This window comes from Pipra filicauda, unplaced genomic scaffold, assembly GCF_003945595.2.
Source record: "Pipra filicauda isolate LSUMZ 115617 unplaced genomic scaffold, ASM394559v2 scaffold44_size3831614_pilon, whole genome shotgun sequence".
NCBI classification, from domain to species: domain Eukaryota; kingdom Metazoa; phylum Chordata; class Aves; order Passeriformes; family Pipridae; genus Pipra; species Pipra filicauda.
This window is the reverse complement of record NW_024104587.1, coordinates 1,275,063-1,295,188: the sequence shown is the minus strand read 5'-3', so window position 1 is coordinate 1,295,188 and position 20,126 is coordinate 1,275,063. Positions and strand designations below refer to the sequence as shown.

The window sequence follows — 20,126 nt, the reverse complement described above, 5'->3', positions numbered from 1 at the left end:
TGAGGAGGCTGCCTGGGTCCAAGTGCAGGGTTATTTCTGGTCTGCAGGGAGCCAGTAACCACAGGAAAGTGAAAGCTCCTACCTGCTGACAAATCCCAGACCACCACCAGTACAGCCCTATGGGAAAAAAGAGGCTGTTGAAGAGGGAAGAAAACGATTAGGATCTTGTATATCTTGCAGTTCAAACTGTAATAAAACCAAAATCCAAACACTGTATTAGTGGTGTAGAATCTGTTAGTGATGAACCTTATGGACACAAACAGAATTTTGTGACTCAGGTCTGGACAATTTGGGACATGGCTGTCACAAGGCACAAGATCCAATTGTTGTAAGTAACTGAAAGAAAGGAATAAAGAAGTCATAGTCCTAATTCTCTTGTGCCATAATGATGGCCAGCATGTGCCAGAACAGGGGGTGGTCTCAACAGAGGACAAGATGAGGGCTGAGTGACCTTTTTTCCCTTTCTTCCTGAAATTTCTAATGTGCTCTTCCTTGTAGGCTTATTAGTGCTTTCCCCACGAATAAACTTAACCCTGTAAATGGAAGTCAAATGAAAGGCTTGTCTCGTTACGCTTGCCTTGTAGATTAGTACAAGTAGTGGGACTTCTACAGCTGATGGCTCTGACAGTGAGAAGTGAATCACCCATGGGAAAGGCAGCTTTCCATTCCCGGAGATCTGCGTGTGGATATTGGCTGCTCGGGTGAATGGGATCCTGCACGTTGGAGCCAAAGGTGGATGGGTGAGCCCACGAGTTCCGTGACGCAGCACAGGCGGGGCGATGCAGGCCCAGCGCTCCGCGCTGCCAGCAGGACGTGGGCGGCTGTTTACGCTCAAGCGGCTTCACAGTCTCCCCACAGAACTTGCCCATCACCACAATACTCTTGGGACCATCTGGTTCTCCCCATCCAACCCCTCTGCTGAAGCTAAGTTTTCAGCTGAGGAAGCCAAACAAATCCTTTGCTGTTCAACAAAAACCTGGAACTCACCAGATGAAAACGGCGACACAGCCATCCCCACATCAGACCTGTGCAAGGTGTGGGGTGTTCCCAAATCATAAAAACAACTTTTTTTTTCCCCTAATATGTCCCTGCCACTATAGGTGATGATGCTCCTTGTCTGCAGGAGTATTTCTGCCCAAAAGCGAATTTGCAGCCAGAAATCTGTGCCCGATTCTCAGGATGTGGACATGGGCTGGTCTCATCGGGGTCTTTAGCTGGCTGCTGTGTTGGGGTTAATGGCTGTGGAGGAACAAAAAAGGCAGCAACTAGCCATGGCAGAGCAAGGCAGCCAGGGCTGGGCTTGTCTGTGCTTAGCCAAAGAAAAAAAAAAAAAGAAGAAGTAGAGAAAAGCCATTGAGCTCTGCAGAGGGGATTAGGATTTACTGTCATATCAGGTGAATTCAGGTCAATGAGAAGCTGAGACCAGATTTTATCTCAGCTGATACTAAAACATCCTCTTCACACAACTAAAAGCAGGGATGTTGTTACACATCCTATTTAACCTGACTCACACAGACAAGCTTGAATTGCTACGTAACTGCATAATTACTAATAGGATCTTCTTTCCTAGTTTTTTTTTAATCCAACATTGTGAGGTTAAGAGTCTGTAAGATGATATTCTCCTAAAAAAATATTATTAAATCATAAAAAGGAATAGGGAGCTGTGTGCCTGGAAAAGCAATTTTATTCTCAGCCTTGGTGTGGTTGTTTTACAGTTATGGGCAAGGCCCTTAAAAATTTCCTCAGTTTACTGAGCTGTGAAATGACAATGACACAACTGCAGCTCTGGGATCTGGGAGGGCTGATGATTTAACTCTGCCTCAAGTTTTTTATATGCAGGACGTGAAGAAGTTTAAAACATTACTATTTCACCATCTTTTATACTTGCTGTGTACTTACTGCTCTGTGCTTGCAAATATAATATTTAGTCCTCTGAGAGGTGATTTATAGCACTTCGAGATATATATTTATAAGAAGTTCCTCCAAATAATGATAGTGTGCCTTTCAGCAAATAAGTAAATACAAATTTCATGACTCTTCTGATTATCCTTAGCAAATAAAAAAATTATGTTTCTGATAGGCTGTATCATACTGACAAGGAATATTCTCTTTCAGTATAAATAAGAATTTAATTATTGTTCTGACTATTGCTGGTAAAGCTCAAGCAAAACAGATTTATCAAATGAATATGTAAAAATAGTGTTGTTATATGTTACCAAACTTATTCTTAACAACTAGTGTTAAAAGTTGATTAAATCAAACTGCTAAAATATATATAGTGTCGTTTCTTCTTTTTTTCTTTGTTTTGTTTTTTTTTGTAATGCCCTTGAAATCATCTTTAAAATAGTGTTTTTCATAACAGAAAAATTCCAAATATATGTTTTGTCCCACTAGGGATATTTAGGGTGAAAATCGCTGTTAATTTGCATCTGATGGTGAGATGTTTATTTTCAGAATAAAATGTAAACGTTTTCTAAGATGTGTCATATCCACTTCACACATTTCATGAAACACCGTGGGCATCTGTTTATTTGTAATTTTTGCATAATTTGGCCATAGTTTGCTTGATATTTTCCCATGGTTGCTTTCCAAGGGAGGAAAAATATGCAATATGCAGAGTGTTTAATTCAAAATGTCCTTTTAACAGAAGCTGAACTTCACTAAATTGGTCTTTAGGAGGTATCTACTTTATCTCTCTTATTTGTCCCTTCCTGTTTCTGCTGGAGTTTGATTACTCACCTGACTTATTTCCCATTTTTTCCCTCCTGGCCTCTCTTGTTATGGCTGAGACCTTCTCGTGTGTTTAAATGTTAGCAGCTGCCTGGAAGCCTCTTAACTGCACCTGGGAAAACCTGGTTATGTTTCCTTAGCAAAAACGTGGTGAGATAAACATGGTTGCTTGGGAATAAACACAAGCTTATCTGTAGGCTTTTATTGGTACGTGGGGATAAGGCAAGGGGCAGTAGCTCATGTGTAAATATCCCTGATGCCCTAAAACCCTGTGATAATTTGAGGGAAAGCTGTGCCTTCGCTAATCACCCGCCTGTTCATTCTGTGCAGACACACTCTTGCAGGACTGTCACCGCACATTAGGCAGACACTGAGGTGAAGAGCTCTTTGACTTGCTGCCAAGTCAACCCCTAAGTGTCACTGGACCCTGAGTTTCAGTGAGATCAACTTGCAGTGCCACAGACCATCGAGGGAATGGAATCACAGAGGGAGATGAGCATGTGTTGAAGGCTCTGGGCTTTGTGGGAGATACCTTTTTCCTAGTTGCAGGAGGATGGGTGCTGATGCTAACCCAGGAAAGATTTTGAGGAAGATTATGTTCTCGTCTCCAGCAACAGTGCTTCCCTAGCCTTTTCCTTCAAGAGCTGATATTTATCATGGCACAGCTGCTCAGAAAAGGGACAAAACCTTCTTTCAGGGGCAGTACTTGGGATGCCAGGCTGTGCTGGAGGCAGGTCTGCACTCACACTTCATGTCCCTGCACTGTCCTGCAGCCTGTCAAACCTCCAACACCCTCTGTCCCCTGCTGCTGTCACCCTTTGTTTGGCAGAAAGCCCACATCCAGAGATCTTTACTGTTCTCCTCTTATGCCCTCCAGCAGCCCTGCACCCACTCCAGCCTGCTCTCACCCTCACTTCTTGATGCCCTGGGCATTCATTACGCGTATCAGTGCACCTCTGTGCAGTCTAAGGCTTTCTAAGCACCACTTAATTCATTTTCACAAAGAGTCATCTCACAAACCTCAGACCCAGCAGCAGAGAAATATCCAGCAGGCAAGAAAGTGTGTTTAACAAATAAGATGGAGTGAATCAGCGATCTGCCCCGTGTACACCACCAGTCAATAACAACTGAGTGCTACCATAAATATCCACTTTCCTCCCTGACTCAATCTAAGATGAAACAACTCCTATTGTTTTTAGGAAAATTCTTTTCCCCCCCCTCATATTGAAGCCATCAAATAATGTGAATACAAGTTTTGACAGCAGATCCCCCAAACAAACAAGCTGAGAACAGGAAAAATTGTTCTGCAAAATCAGGTTCTCTCAAGTTGTCTTCAAAGGTGGGCAGGAAAGGCAGCAAGAAGAGTTCTCTTCCCCTCATTAGCAGTCCCAGATTAGCTCGGTTGGTGCGCGGGAGGCTGGAGCTGGGATTGGATACAGACCCAAATGTCTCCTTATTTATTCAGAGCTTATCAGAACACCCTGAACTTTCAGCCTTGCAAATACTGAGCTGGAAAAAGCAGAACGAGCTCTCTGGGGAGGTTTAGTGTTCATTTTTTACCTGTGGCTGGGCCAGAAATACTTCAAAGATAGATTTTCTTGTGACATTTGAAGTTTTCTCATTCAGGTGCCTGCCAGAGCTTGAGCTCCACAGAGATAGATATTTATGGGGTCAGAGTTTCAGAAGATCTCAGCTTTCATAGAGTCACCAAAATAAATGACCTGCTTCTCAAAAAAGGTCTCATCACTGAAAAGACACCAAGCCTGGTGTCCCACAGGGAGCTGGTGAATTCCAAAGTCCCTTTGAAATCAGGATCCAATTGTGAGTGGTTTGCTTTTAGATATCTGACCTGAGATATTTCGAGCTAGAATTTTTAAGTGGTTTGTGAAGCAAAAATAGTTATTAAACCCTTAAAGACTAAAACTAAGAACAAACCTAGCTAACTATAGCAAGAAACATCCTGATCCTCAAGTTCAAAGTAAAAGGAAGAAACAGAAATGTGTCTATAACCTCAGAACACCAAGAGGAGAGGTCTATATAGGGAAAATTACCTATTGCCTTTGTCACATAAAATAATGCAAATAGAATTGAGTCAAGGGCTGGGGTCTGGTCCCAAATCTGCATTTACCTCACATCAGGCAGGGCTTCTGGCCCAGAATGTATGAGCAACAGGCCCTGATGATTCCCTGTAATCCCAGTAGATGTCCATTAAAACACACTCTATTCCTCCTAAAGCAGTTATTTCTACTTTATTTTCCTTCCAGATGGACTGTACTATTGCGTGACTGGCTCTCACTACAGGCCATGCTGGATACTTTCCTGATTCTTGGAAATGTGGGAGGCTTTGCTGTCTTTGGCTTATGGAATTTGGCTTGCCTATTGTTCAAGGAAAATATTGTTCATCCAAACCTTTCCACCCAGTCTCACTCCCAATAACTAAGCCTTTGTATTTTGACCACAGGGAGATGTCAATAGTGATGCAAAAGGGATGTTGCCAGTAGTCTCAGCCTTTGATCCACATGCAGCACTTTAATTGAATTCCACAGACCTAAAAAGAAACCTCCATTGGCTACATCTGATTCAGGACATATGAACAAACTGCTCTGACTGGGAAGTTAGCAGGCAGAAGGAACTGACTGCACAGATGATTTGCCAGCTGGGACTTTGAGCTGAAGAAAAGGGAGACCTGTACTTTCTAAAAGTTTTGAATTCTGAGTCACTAGATCCACCTTTAACTGTTCTTATTTGTCCTTGAACACCCCTCTGAGCTTTGCCCTGTGAACCTGCAGACTGCGAGCTGCCTTGCTCAGATCCAGCCCACAGTGACCAGCACTGGGCCCACAGCACATTCAGTACAATTGCATTGCTCTTGGGTAGCTGCCTTCTCAGTAGCACAAACCCCTCTTGAGTCAGATCCACCCAGGCATGACTATGCATGACATACAACACAAGAGGAGAATCATCAGAAGATCCTGAAATCAGCTGATCCCTAGGAAAAGCTGTTCCAGCTGCTGTTTACTGCATTAGAAGAGCTGTTTGCCAGCGGCACTTACCTAACATCCCTTTGTTCGAACTGGACAAGCACATATCCTTCTCAGCACTGGGAAGAACAAATCCAACCACAAACACCTCCACCCCATCTGCCATCAGTGCCAACCCTAAAACAAAGAAGAGGGTCCACTGGAAGCGTCCGTGGCCGCACTCCTCAATGATGTTCTCGTACTGGTGGGCAAGTTGCTCCTCGTCCTCCATCCTCTCAGCCATAAGGTCAGCACGGTCTCTGTACTCATCAGCCACGGCAGGAGCTCGCTTCTGCTTCTCTTTAATGTCATCAGGGTGTGGGATCCCTTGGTACTCCCCTTCATAGACCTCATCATCCTCATCATGGCCTTCTGTAACATCACTCTGGGCATCTTCTTCTTGAGCGGGCTCATCCCCGCCACGGTAGTAGCCATCATTGGGAGTATCATAGTTACCATCCTGGTACCTGTAGTCATCTGAGACTTGGTTTGTGTTTCTGTATCCATCATCCATTCTGAATGGAGATTTCTAAATGCTGTAGATGACAGTGTGTAGAGACTCTAAAATATGTACAGGTTTGTGCAATTTCTGGTGTTGGTTACTCGAACATATCTTTTCTCTGTTCTTTGCACTGATGGGATACACAGCTTTCCAGCCTCAGAAGGAGAATTACTATATAAAGGTTCTCTTTGACAGAGTCTCACACAGCTTTTGATAATGCTTCACTTTTCAGCTGTCATTTGTGACTTGCTGGCTTTTCTGTTTCGGGTGACAAGAGCTGCTGTCTGGGGAACAGCAAGGGAACAGCAATTGCACAGCCAGGGAATTAGGAGGACTTGACAGGTTTTTCCTGATTCATTGTGGTGGTGAAGGTCATGTCCTAAGAAAGAGGAAACAATAGCAATGAGACAGCAGTAAGCTTGCAAGCACACATTCACTGAGTTTAACACCCAACATTTTGAATGCATGCTTTTCCATTGAAACAATATGGCAACAGAGAAATGTTTTTGCATCATCAAAACCCAAAGCCTCAGCAAAAAATTATCAATAAAATGTACCAAGTTCAATGGGAACATAAAGTAGAATATAAAGTACAATGTGGTCCCAATTTCTGTTGTTCCTAGAAGTCCTGTCTCCCACATGTGGTCCTGATTTCCACAGAAAGCAGAACAGCACTGGGCTAAATTGCTGGAACAGACCTCTCAGGTTGCTAAATATGTTTCTATCCATCTACTCAGAGTACAGTCATCCCTGCTCCCTACAACTACCTAACATCATAATGAGACAAAATATGACCTCGGTTTTCTTCTTCATCCAGATCCCAAAATTAATTTCATTTATTGGCTTCTTTTTTCCCCTAGTGTCTCTCCATCTGTATGACAGATGTAGAACTAGCACGCAGTGTCTGCCAAGATAAAGTCACCAAAAGTGACACCAAGCTCTGTTCTTCCCATATCTAACCATCAACAGGGGATGATTTTCACAGAGAGCAAAAAACAAAGCTAATACTGAATCACTGCTCTCTGCAGGGAGAAGCAAGGGAAGCCAAGACACATCTAAACACATACTCATTCTGGACACCTGATTTCCATTATTTTTCAAGTGTTTTCCAGCCAGCTGGCTCTCCAGTGTTCCCCTGCATTTGTTGCCACACACAGCTGTAGACATGGAGTTTGAAAGGAGACGCATGTGGGAAACAGAGTGGAGTCATGCTAGAGGAACCAGCACAGCGTAGGCATGCACAGAACGTGGACTCTGCTTTAAGCTTTGAGCTGCTTGCCTAAATAAAGTGTAAATGAGCTATGGATTGACATGGGCAGGCACCATATGTGGGTGGTGTTACCTACACAGTCAGTTGACCTATAGAAGCGCACACAAACGCACACACTGTAAATAACAGTGCTATATGCAGCTAAAATGACTTCAGAAGAGAAATTCAGTAGCACTTTCACAAAATGCTAAGAAGGGCATCGCTCCTGCTGCAAATGCTGTGATTTTCTGGCAGCTCAAGTGCTCAGAGTAAGAAAGGAGCAGAGGTTTGACTTCTCTGCGTGGATTAATGGCCATGCCTTGCCTGTGCTGTTCATGGGAGATGCTCCAAGAAACTTCATAAAAGCTTCCTCTGCATTTCTGTTTATCTGCCTATATATTTATGGCACTTAATTACAACATGGCCTCTGCAGACCCTGCCAGAGCATCTTCCTTTTCTCTGCCCCTCTGCTATTTGTTACTGCATTCAATTTGTTTCCTCTTCCCTTTCTTTATGCTGAATCACACCATACATTTTGCATGAAGTGAGAAAGGCAGTGGGGCATTCTTCCAGGGCTCAAAAAGATCCCAAAGGCATTATGATTATGTTATAAAGATCAGGAGTCTACAGTGCAAGCAGCAGTAAAGAGAAGTATTTGCATTGGCAATGGAGGTATTAATGCGCAGGGGAGCTAATACATCTGAGAGCCATCAGAAACACTTAAGTGAGTTCTACAGCTCTTGTTTCAATGCTGAACTGTCACCTCAAATGGTTAAATAATCCAAAAGTACTTTTGAGTCTCAGAACCTCCAAGTCTTGAAGTTCAACTTTCTTGATTACGCAAAGACTTGTGTCATGACTGAACATCATGTTCTCCAAGACAGTCAAATGTAGTTCCACAGAGACATATTTTCTTTTGAAAAGTAGGGGAAGGAGCCTTTTATTTGAAAAAAAAAAAAAAAAATAAAAGAACAATATGTGCTAAGGAACATTAGGCCTTAGTTTGGAAGCCTTTAAATATCATCTGCTGGCAGTTATGCTTCAAAGTGACCTCCAGTGTTGGAGCATGTGACCTCATTGTATCTGTCCCTTTCTGGTTGCTACAGAACTAGATTGAAAACTCATCTTAGGAGATGAAGCAATAATAACACCAATAACAGAACTGATCAGATTCAGTCTTCACAAACCCTACCCCTCACCTTACACCTGCTTTCCCAGAAGGTAAAAATATGTTCTTAAGGACCAAGCACTAGAAATCTTTTTTTTTATTCTATTCAAAAGCTGCTGAGGCTGGAAGTTGAGCTATTTGCTTCCCACAACAGCAGGACCAAAGATCACAAACTTAGAAAAAACCTACTGAAGCATCTGTGCTCTTTCACTGACACACAAAGATTGGTATTTTCCGAATGGAATCACTTACATCTTGGGTAGCCTAAGAAATAATGACATAAGCTGATGAACCTTATAGACCAGTGACAGCCACCTGTGTGGGTAAGAACATGTAATTCAGAGAAAAGACTGTGGTAAATAATAATCACTGGGTTCCCATTCAGTTTGTAGGATGGATATTTTCTAGGATCACCCCAGGAGAAGGGGCATTGCCCAAGGCAGGCTGGAACTTCAGACTTTCGAACACTACACTTTCATACTTCACACCACTTGTTTCCTTTCGTTGCCACATATGCACAGGCTGATTCACTCTAGACCTGATTCTTTAACACCCTTTCACTCAAGCTGAGCTTCGCTCACTCACACTAACAGCCCCATTTAGCATTTAGATGCAAAATCATGATGTGTCTTAGAGATGGCAGGCTTGGATTGCTATAATTACCCTTCACAGTGATGCATGAGAGAGCTTGAGACAAATATACACACCACACCAAGCATATTGTAGCAGGGTGGGTGTCAGTCTCTTCTCCCAGATAACAAGCGATAGGACAAGAGGAAATGGCCCATGTTGTGCCAGGGAAGGTTCAGACTGGATATTAGGAAAAAATTCTTTACCAAAAGGGTTGTCAAGAACAGGCTACCCAGGGCACTGGTGGAGTCACCAGCCCTAAGGGACTTAGATGTGTAGATGTGGTGCTTTGGGATGTGGTTTAGTTGTGGGCTTGGCAGTGCTGGCTTAATGGTTGGACTCGACTACCTTAGAGGTCTTTTCCAACCTAAATGATTCTATTACAACCTTGGGCAATTTTAAACTGACAGTTTCTGAGACATGTAAATGAGGTTTTAACACACAACAAATGTCAGGCTCCATAAGGCAGAGTCTGCAGGGGAGGGAAGGCAGAGGCAGGAAAGCCTCATTCTGGGTGTCCCCGAAGCGGGCCATAAAACTGAGCATTGGACACAAAACCCTGGAATACATGGGAATTTAGTTTCTTTCCTCATTTGTAATTCTCCATAGCACAGTATTTATTTGTCAATACATTACCCTGCTTTTTCTTCCCCTTATTTTGCACTGCAGCTTTTTCTCTATATTGTGCTTCACATTTACCTCAACCTTATTTCCCCACTGAACAGTCCATTGCATCAGTTATCATGATGCTACAAGCATCCTTCACTTAGCCCTGCATCTTGCACACTCTAATTTATTTAACAGTAGCTCTTTAAAACACACTATCCACCGTGCAGTTTTCTTGCACTCCTCTCTTTAGTCAGCTCAGATGTTGCATACTCAGCCAGGAATTCAGTCATTTGAGATGTGCGACTTAAAATAGTAACCTAAAGTCTTAGATATCCGCATAATAGAAACAGTATCTACTCTAGGAAAAGGGATGTTTTAAGAAAAGCAGATTAACACCTGTATTTGCCTCTGTGAGAGAGCACATAAGATAGGTCTGGCGTGCTGAGGTGATAAACTGGGGGCTGGAGGGCAGCAGAGCTTGGAGGGGACGCAGAGAAGGGTGAGTGTCTGGTACCTGGCACTAAATGAAGAGAGCCCAGGGCTTGTCAGAGAGGTGAGCTCTAGCAGAGAATAGACATCCTGGCAAATCAGTGAGCAGGGCAGATATAGAGTGGGGATTTCTTGTGAAATATTGAACCTTGGGGCACGGTGAAGTTTCTGGAAAAGTAAAGAGTGAGATCGTTGCTTTGTGGGAACATGATCTGAAAGGAACAGTGGCTGCACACACAAGATACGTGTGCAGGGGGGAGAGAGCCAAGGCTGGGAGCTGCTGTCCAGGTCCTTTCTCTTTGCCTTTGCGTGCTCAGAAAGGGAACACTCTCAATATCAACAGCTGAAGGGAGAGGTTATTTGAACACTGTGGAGAAGGAGCAGTACAGGGACACACTATAAAAATGCTTTCAAGGGATCTTTAGCATTCACCAGAATAATCCCTGTAAAACAGATGGCAGAGCAGTTTAATATTCTGCCTGAAGGACGACTCCTCTTGCAAAACATCCTCACCCCCAGAGCTGCTTTCTGCTGACAGCAATGTGAAGATGCCCAGATCCTGCAGTGACCATAAGGACACTGCAGTCACAAAGCTAACTGTAAAAAAAGTCCTGAGAAGAAATGTCCCTCACTAAAAAGAGAAAGAAAATGGTGTAGATGGGTTTCTGTGAAGTTCCAATCTCAGATTCTTATCGAGAATGTAATTAATGGATTCATTCGTACATACAAAGTGCCAGATTTTTGAGGTGCCTAACAAATCACAGCTCCCAGGGGAGATCATCCCGGATTTTGGGCACCCAGCAATTACACCAATATTATCAGGCTGAGAACTGTAGCAGTGACTGATGACTGTGTTGCAGGCTGAGCATCCTCAGCTCTGTCCCTTGTGTTCTTGGCATCTCTGTGTCCCTCAGGACTGTACATCAGGACAGCACAGCTATACCCTGCTGGAAATTGCAGGTCTGTTGCTGAAATCCCTTGCAGCTGTGGCTATATCGATAGATGGCATTTGTGCCCCCAAAACCTTAAATAAACCAGAAATTGGGGAAAAGTGGTCTAGAGTCTTTGTCAGGTTTTCACTGAACTCTTGCAGTCGAGCTTTCCCCCCTTGAGCCTCACCCCTAAGAAAACTGCTATTTTCCCTCAGGAGAATTTTGAAACTTTCCCTCTTTCCAACGAGTATAAATAATAATAATGTTTTAAAAATCTAAAAAATTAGTCTGCAATCCCACAATTCACAAAAAATAATACTTCAGATAAGATCCATTAGAAATGTTTAATCTTAAACTGTACAAGGTTGCCCTTTTCATTGGCACAAAAAAAAGAAAAGCAGGTGCATGGAGAGTTGTTTCAAACTGAAACCAAATATTTCACTTAAGAAATGCCATAGTGTCAGCTGCTTGATCCATTTTTTATTAGAAACCTTAGCTGAAACTGATATTTTCCCCTACATAATTCAGGTTTTAAAAAACAGCATTTTCTTATCAACAAAAATTGTACAAGGAACTCTGATTTTGCTCTCATGGATGTAAAATTATGAGGTGCATCTTTAAGAAGGCAATATAGAGAAGTATAATATAGGAAAAGTAATCCTGCTATTTATATGCATAGGACTAAAAGTATCTGACCTCTGTAAGGCAGAAAAGGGCTTTTCTTCCACTGGGTTCTGATTTCTTTTTTTTTTCTTTTCTAACATTAAAATTGCTGCTGCAGCCACACAATTCAACATCCAGAAGAGAGCTGAGCAGTATCATCATTTTCCTGGACAGATGGCAACGCTGGGTTCTTGGCAAGAATCCTGCAGAGGGAAAAGCAGCAGGCTCTGAAGAGAATTTATACGTGAGGAAAATTAGAAAAAGGAAATGAGGGGGCTTCAAATGCAGAGAGGTAGTAACCAAGTAAAATCAGAAGTCAAGGAGCAAGAACAGGGATTAATGGTCCGAACTGTGCTCTGAATAAATGAAGAGATAGCCAGGGGAAGATGGAAGCTCTGACATATTATTGTTCCAAAAACTGTGGAAAAAAGATGACAGTTACCACTTTGTAATGACAGTAGCTCTTGCCTTCATATGCAAGGATTATAAAAGCATCCTGTGCCATCTCTGTTAGAGCTCAGCCCTAGGCCTTATTAATTCTTGCTTGAATTTTTGCATCTCTCTTTCACTGCCAAAATAACAGGGAGAAAAGTTTCAGAACACAGGACTTCAAGACACTTTTAGAAGAAGTTGGCTGTGGAGGACATCACTCATTCAAAAAAAAAACCTCAAAACCCCCAAGCCAACAAAAAACTAAACCAAACCCCAAACAATTATTAACTGTTATTTGAGGGGGTGATTGTATCAAAATAGGTCACATCTCTTGCAGGTTCTCAGCAGTCACTTTCCTTACTTTGCCTTTCCATCAGATATCCTAATCAGATGGTGGTGATGAGCAGTGAGTCCCTGGGGAATTTCCAGTAGGATGTTCTCAGATCTGAACGCTGGCCAGTGAATCAGAGTGATTTAATCAGCTGAAAACTTGGTCTTTTTTTTTTTTGAAATACAGGTCAGCCCTTGGGATGCAAGTTTATACATGATCTTAGACAGGTAAGGGAGCACTATATACATCACTAGGAAAAAGTTGCCATCTGACTTCTCTCCCATCTCATAAGACTGGAAGTAAAATTTATCCTTGCAATTAATGTCCAAAAGCAAAAATGGTCATCAAGCAGTCTTGAGAGAGGACTATATCACAGTTGCAGGTTGAAAACCCCTAGCAGCTGGAGGAATATCAGCCCCAGATATAATTTCTGAGGACTCTTTTCTGCTCTTGTTCAAAAAATCAAGGCAGATATCTGAGTTTTCTAGTTCTCTTAATCAGTGACATGATAGCTGGAAGCAAAAAGGAGCTACTTTGCCATCAAAGACATCAAGATTACATGTGAGGGCATGTCAATATATGTTTTTCAGGTATAAAGTTGTGTTAATGGCTACAACAATCAACTGTATCTGCAAACACTTACAGGAGGGTAACTGGGTCTGGGCAACAAGAGATTTAAAAATCAAAGTCTGTAGCAGAGCCTACCTTAAAAAGAGCTTGCTTTGAACTCTGGATAAAGAGCTGTCTTTTGTTGTAGCTTCAGAGGGGAGCACTATATTAAGTGAAGACTGAGGATAAAAACTAGTTTCTCCTGAGACTTATTCTATTATTAAGAAATTATTTGATAGATATGTAACACAGGTTCAAAAACTCTCCATGGAGCTTATTAAGCAAGCTATCTGTGCCACAGATTCTGTAAAGAAGAGCAAGATATTTGAAAGTCATTGACTTGAAATCATCTGGTTTAAAGAACTGACTTTCAGCAGTACAGATGGCACCTACTGGTTGCTCTCCTGCAGCACAGGTAGGACACACAGGGTAAAAAGTCCTCTGTTCAGTGTAAAAAGCATTGATTTTCTCCGAGATGCTGCCAGGGTCTCTAGGACAGGACTCCTTTATTCACTTTTCCCATGCTGTAGATTGGAAGAAGATTGGTGCTGATGCAGCCCTGGTATGTTGAGAGATGCAGGGAAACCAGAGCTGGAGCAATTTAGTGTGTTACCAGCTGATCTGATCAATTATTTATCAGAGAAAGCATTTTAGTTCAAAATTCTGTGCTACAGAATCTATTGAACTGAAGTTGTCTTACAGTTCCTGGATAACCTCTATTGATCTGTGGTTGGTTTTACACATTTCTGGGCAGGTGCACTCTGTGTATGTTTGTTCCACCAGGACGAAATACCCACTGTGTAATTTGGCCCCAGAGTCCTGCATTACTTTGCTACACAACACATTCTTCTGTGAAGAAAAACTATCACGTTTGAAGATGAAGCATTTACAATAGCTCCTGAATTTGGCAGCAGAGACAGATGAGGTATGAACAGGAATAATTCAGTTGTTTGATTGAACTGTCCTGATTTATGTTGAGTAAGAATCTGGCTGCACTGCTCCAAGGCCATTACATTTTTTCATACTAACCCATCCCACTGGGGGAGATTTCTGCTTTCCAGCACATTGGACACTGAAATGCCATTGCCTTATGTGGTGGTGACTGTCACAGCCAAGTGGCTGTGGACTGAATTCAACTTGTAATCCACTATATTATGATATGAACTAAGGGACAGAAAGTCCTCCAGACTGTTAGAGGGAGATTATATCTTTAAGTGTGATACTCTGTTGATGCAGATGCTTTAAAGGTCGTATCTAAGTATGTGCTGCAGCAAGCTGCCTCAGATAGCAGATGAAACAAGGAACAAGCATCACTGAAGCAGAGTACACAGCTTTTCTGAAGTTAGGGACGCAGACTAGCAAGCTGGGGTGTTGTGAGAAAGATACAGAGAGGAATGTTTAATGGTAGGAGTTGGAAAGCAATGGCTTAGCAACACAAAGCTATATATGGAGGGACAGACTACACATTGGATTCCAGAGAAAGGCCATAAAAGGTCAATTTGACAAGATGAATATGGATAATGAGTTGAGACAGATGGTGTAAGAGTATGGTAGCTAATAAATAATGAACCAACTTGCTTCAAGGAGCAAATGAAGGGAGAAATCACAGCTGAGATCTTAGTCAGAAGGGAGGTGGTGAAGGGGAAAAGAATAAAACCACAGAGGATGGGGGAGAATCACAGCAGGAGGACTGGTGGGAAAGCAATGTCTAGTTTTAAGTGCTAGAGTTTTGTGGAGCTGATAATTTACCCAATGAAAACTAGAAATGCACATGCCTGAACCAGAATTTGCCCATCCTATTGAGATTAACAGTCTTCTAGCTGAGAAAATACTCATAGTCTCTAAAGTTCTTTTAAATATCTATTTCCTCTTCTCCTCCTCTCTCATTATCATGGTACTTAAGCAGCCTACAGTGCTCACAGCTCCCATGAAAGGCTGGGAAAAGTTCTCAGGTTTGCACATCATGACTTGAGGCAGAGAGAGGCTATAATTTAATCTGAGAACTGAAAAGGAAATGCTGTGTGTTGTGCCCCATTCTCCAAGGGCAACTGTGGACCAGCAAGCGAAGGCTTTGCTTCAACCTTCACACCCAGCTATCCTTGACATGATGACCAAAATAAATGGGAGCTTTGCTGCCTCACAAATCTTTTCCTTTATGTGGAGATGAGGCACAAACCCCAACCTGGATACCAAGTAATACTCGGAGGTATCCCAGCGCAGATATAAATCAAGGAGTTTTCCCAAGATCACCTGGGGGAGCAATATCAGTGCCAAATATCCAGCACATGTTTCTGTTATGTCCTTGTCTTTTTAAATATCACAGCAAGCCAGAATCTTTGAGACTTTACTGTTTATTAATAAATCAACCTCTCTATGAGGATTGCACCTGGCAGCATAAACCAATAGGTAATTTGGTGTTGATTCAGAAACGATGGTGCCCTGGTGCCTTTAATGAATTTAAGCATTTCTACATGTCTTTGCCCTTGGACAGCTTATTAGGTTTAACCTTACTGGGCTTGGAAGACCTGACAAGCTCCCAGAGAAGACTGTAAGCAATAACCTTGGAAATAAACTGCCTGCAATTCAGCAGATTCTGCCTGTGTCAGACAGTAAACATCCCTTATTAACTGTAAACTGCTTAGCTTGTTGGCAAAGATGTGCCTCTGGCTACAAACGGGACTTTTATTTCATCACACTTGCAACCTGAGTTATTCAATAATGAGCCACTTAATTAACTAATTCATTAATACATGCCTGTGATGAATAGATTTGCTCCAGTGATGGAGTCATGAAAGTAGACACAGCCCTGAGTGATTTCTAAGTACTGCTTTCTTTCAGAAGGGATTTTATCTGTGCAAGTATCTTAATTAAATACCTAAGTCCTCCTCCTGTCTCTACCTAACAGAACAGCATTGGGGCCTGTTTTCCCCCCTCACTCCCTGCTCTTGTCCTTCTCTCCTTTCTGCCTTGCTGAAGCCTGAAGTTCCCCCTTTCCTTTGGATCCATGCAGCCAAAGTGTCTTCAGTGTGCTGTGCCACAAAATGACCCTATGCCCAGCGTTACCACAGTGCTGTGGACAGGATATCTCATCATTTCTGATCTCAGACGGGAAGTGACTGTAGTGCTTCAGGTACTGAAAAGCATCATCAGTTATTGTCCATGATCACCCTCCCATTGCTTGGGACAGAAGGACAAATCATTTGCTGCACCTCACAGCAGTCCTGGCAGGGTTTGTCTCCCGTTTTCCAGCATGATATCAGAGTGTGTTAACAGAGAGCTCTAGCAGAGACGTTTCCATAGGCTGAGAGATCTCCATGCTGGAAACCGCTCCTGCTATCAGGAACAGCTCTTTCCCAGCCCAGGATGATCAGTCTCTTGAGACAGTTGCTTGCCAGCTCCAGTGAAGTGTACGAATGCACTGGTCATGCCAGAATTCTTGCTCATTACAAGAAATCCCCCCTAGCCTGTCATGGACACAGCCAACCTTATGCTTCCATCATGCTCTTTAATAGGTTTGATCCCTGTGTTTCCCTTTGGGTCTGCCCAAACATCATGCCTGAGGAAGACAGTTATTATTGTGCTGAGATTGAGATCAAATAAGAGGGGTGGTTCTCAAGCTAAATCCAGCCACTTTCTTTTCTGCATAAGCCCTCCAACACAATTGTTTTGTGGCCTCAAGAGCTTGCAAAATTGCAAATGTGCTCTTCATTATGCACCTTGCCTGTGGAGAAATACAGGTGAAAGCAGAAGCAAATTTAAAGAGACGTTCACTCTGAGACATCTTTCAAGGTTAAGTAGCAGGGAAAGTACTGGCAATTGCTTTTGCTTCATTCATGTTCATAGCCTTTTGATTAGTTTGACCTCTTTTTTTTAAATGTGAAACACTACTGAGGAGACCTGAACCTTGTAGCAACCATGATCATTCAACAGATTGCATTACTTAGTTATCAAATTCACTATGTGCCCCACATATATCACTGCAGTACAAAAAAAACATACCCACAAAGTGATGTCTTATTCTGTAAGAAGGCAATTTGCAAAGTCTGTCTTAGCTGGGAGGCTGTATGTTGAGTGTCTCAGATTCTCAGATCTTTGAAGAACCTGCTTTTGAAACCAGCATCTTGAAGAAAATCATAAAAATAAATTTCCTTTTTTTCATTGACTAAATGCACAAACTAAAATTGCCATAAGGCCTGGAATATATTGGCACAGACTTAACAGCAACATAAGACCTTGCATATAGCAAGTCTACATTTATACTTGTGTTTTATACTCATGAAGGATTTTGACTCAAAAGAGCCCTTGGCAGGTTTTTTCGCACTTGCAAAGAGGAGTGTGGCTAATTTGAGCACATGTAATGGACCCCCTAATATTATGGGAAGTTGGATTACATGGCAGTGGCTTTTCCTAAGCATCCCACATTCCTTTCTTGTTCCTGCTAGAGTCTTTAGGATAGCTCTTTGCAAGAGCACCTCATTTACACAGAGCCTTAAGCTTGGGCAGTATCTTGACAATCCAAAGTCATGTGGTTTTCAGCTGTGCCACGGGTCAACTACTGCCTCACCATCTCTTGAAATGATGCTCATACCTCTGCTGGATAGAGAAAGAAAGGAGGAAACCACTGAAACAAGGAGCAGATGCTGCAGAAGCCAAAGAATGAGAGAAAGCAACAGCAGAGCATGAGATACGGGAAAGGAGGCAGGACAAGGCAGGGATAGTGAAGGTCAGAAAAGAAGGGAGAGGAAAAGGTATAGCAGTAGCTGGAGTACCCAGTCTTGGAAACTAATGTTGCCTTGAGCCAGTAAAAGGAAGGGGGAAAAAAACCCCCAACAATTAGGCTTTCCACTTCATAGTACTGAGAAGGCTCTGAATTTCCTTCCCAAACAGCATAATAAATTAGTGTGTTCAGGCTGGACATTAATGATGAAAAAGCTTCATCTCCCCAAATTAATAGCCATAATACATCATCAGGCTATGGCACTATAGCTCGTGTATACGGAGAGAGAAAATCCTCAGAATCACCTGTCGAGGCAGAAGAAGGATTTAGCTGTTATTTATTGCTCAGTGTGACTCATGCTTGTGGGCAGGGGCGCGACAGTACAGATGGGAGTTAAAGTCAGATTGCCGTCAGGGTAATTTATGCCAGGAGAGTTGAATTCAGGCAACTTCTGCTTATGTTTTACCTGGAATTCTTCTGTAAAATATGAAAAGGGTAAAAAAAAAAAAAAAAAACACACTGAAAATTACATGCCTGTGCAGACATGAGTTAGGACTCGGACAGGTTCGGTTAGAGGAAAGATGGTTTAGCGTCTTGGGCAACATCAAGAACTCTGTGCAGATTTCTGTAATGCCACAAATGGCTTGATTAACCCTAGACAAGACATTTAGTTACTCTTAGGAGGAGTTGTCTGCAAAATACCTGTAATAACTTGTTTTCTCTACCTGTCAGAGACTGTGTAGGGAAAATACATGCCTAACTGAAAAGGGAATCTTGTAACCACTGATGGAGAGCTCAGAATTTCACCTTTCTGGACATCAGATTGTCCTTGCCAAGACCACTGTGATCTTGAAATTATCCTGGCAAGGACAGAGTCTCCTGTAAATGACCTCCAATGTGATGTTTCTAATCGAAATCAATAATACTTCCATCTTGTTTCATAGTTCTCCTTCTGTTCCTCATATTTCAGCTCTAGCCAAAGAAGATGTGTTAAGGACACTAATAGTCGCCAGACTTCCTAAAACTGAGAAGGCAACAGAGAGAGATTCTGAAATTCTAGGATCCCTATGCAAAGGAGATGCTCTGGCATTTAGAAGGGGAGGACAGGTGTATTTTGACCTGTCCTCGTTGTCCCTGGTCTAAGTGTCCTCCTTCCTGCAGAGATACTGAAATGAGGGGAATCCTTCTACCTGCTCCCAAAGCCCAGTCTCTTTGACCCAGCTCAAGCCTGCCAAACGGACTGTACAGCAGAAATTCCAGCTGTCATCTCCCTGGAAGTGAGTTTGATAGAGGAATACGGCTTTTAGTAAAATTTAAGCAGTAAGGAACTTCATCATCTTCCTTCCTGCCAAGAGTCTCGGACCTGCCTCATCTACATGTTGACTGGCCTCCACTTCTCCTGAGCCTGCTTGCAAAATGTTATTTGGTACTGGGGCACCCTCTCCCTCTCATGCCTCTCCACACCTCAGCTGGAACACAGCTCTTCTTGTCAGCAGGACTATTGAGGGATATTGGTGGGCAGCTGCACGTGGCCCCTTCTGAGGATTTCATCTGTCAGCATGTTATTACCCAGCTTCCAGTCCACACGCTGAGATCAGACCTCGCCAAGCTCCTTCAGGGACATTTTGACTGTCATTTTGATAGCCTTGAACTTCAGGAGAGCTGCAGTGCCAGGCAGAACGGGCCTCAAAGAGCATGGAAATCTATCCTTGAAATGCATGCTAAGGACTGGCTGCCAGGATTCAGGCTTCAAGTGCCCCCCCTATTGCTGACTCTGCCCACAGCAGTGTCCCTCCACCTGGCTTCCGATGAGCAGATGTGTGGGATCAGAAAGCGTGGGCTTTCCTCTAGCTCCTGCTTTCCCCAGGACTCACAGGGGAACTTGGCAGTGTCTGCAGCCCAGTGCAGCCTGAAATGTGTTGTTCACACGTAACTCCTACTGTTGATGCTGTTCCTCCCCACCGAGCTGCAGAGATCACGTCCTGCGCGCTGGCACAGGGCTCTGTTTTCATTCCTCCCTGCAACCCCAAGTCAGCTGGCAACTC

At 42.9% G+C, this 20,126-nt stretch overlaps 1 protein-coding gene across 3 annotated transcripts in view; it reads right to left on the bottom strand.

The window, feature by feature from the left end:
* SV2B (synaptic vesicle glycoprotein 2B) overlaps window positions 1-20,126 on the bottom strand; it is a 68,475-nt gene that overhangs the window by 24,597 nt on the left and 23,752 nt on the right. For all 3 annotated transcript variants that reach the window (XM_039385925.1, XM_027719887.2, XM_027719885.2), the window contains one exon: window positions 5,784-6,631. In XM_039385925.1, the coding sequence (XP_039241859.1) occupies window positions 5,784-6,264 (481 nt within the window). In that variant the 5' untranslated portion in view covers window positions 6,265-6,631. The remainder of the gene's footprint in view (window positions 1-5,783; window positions 6,632-20,126) is intronic.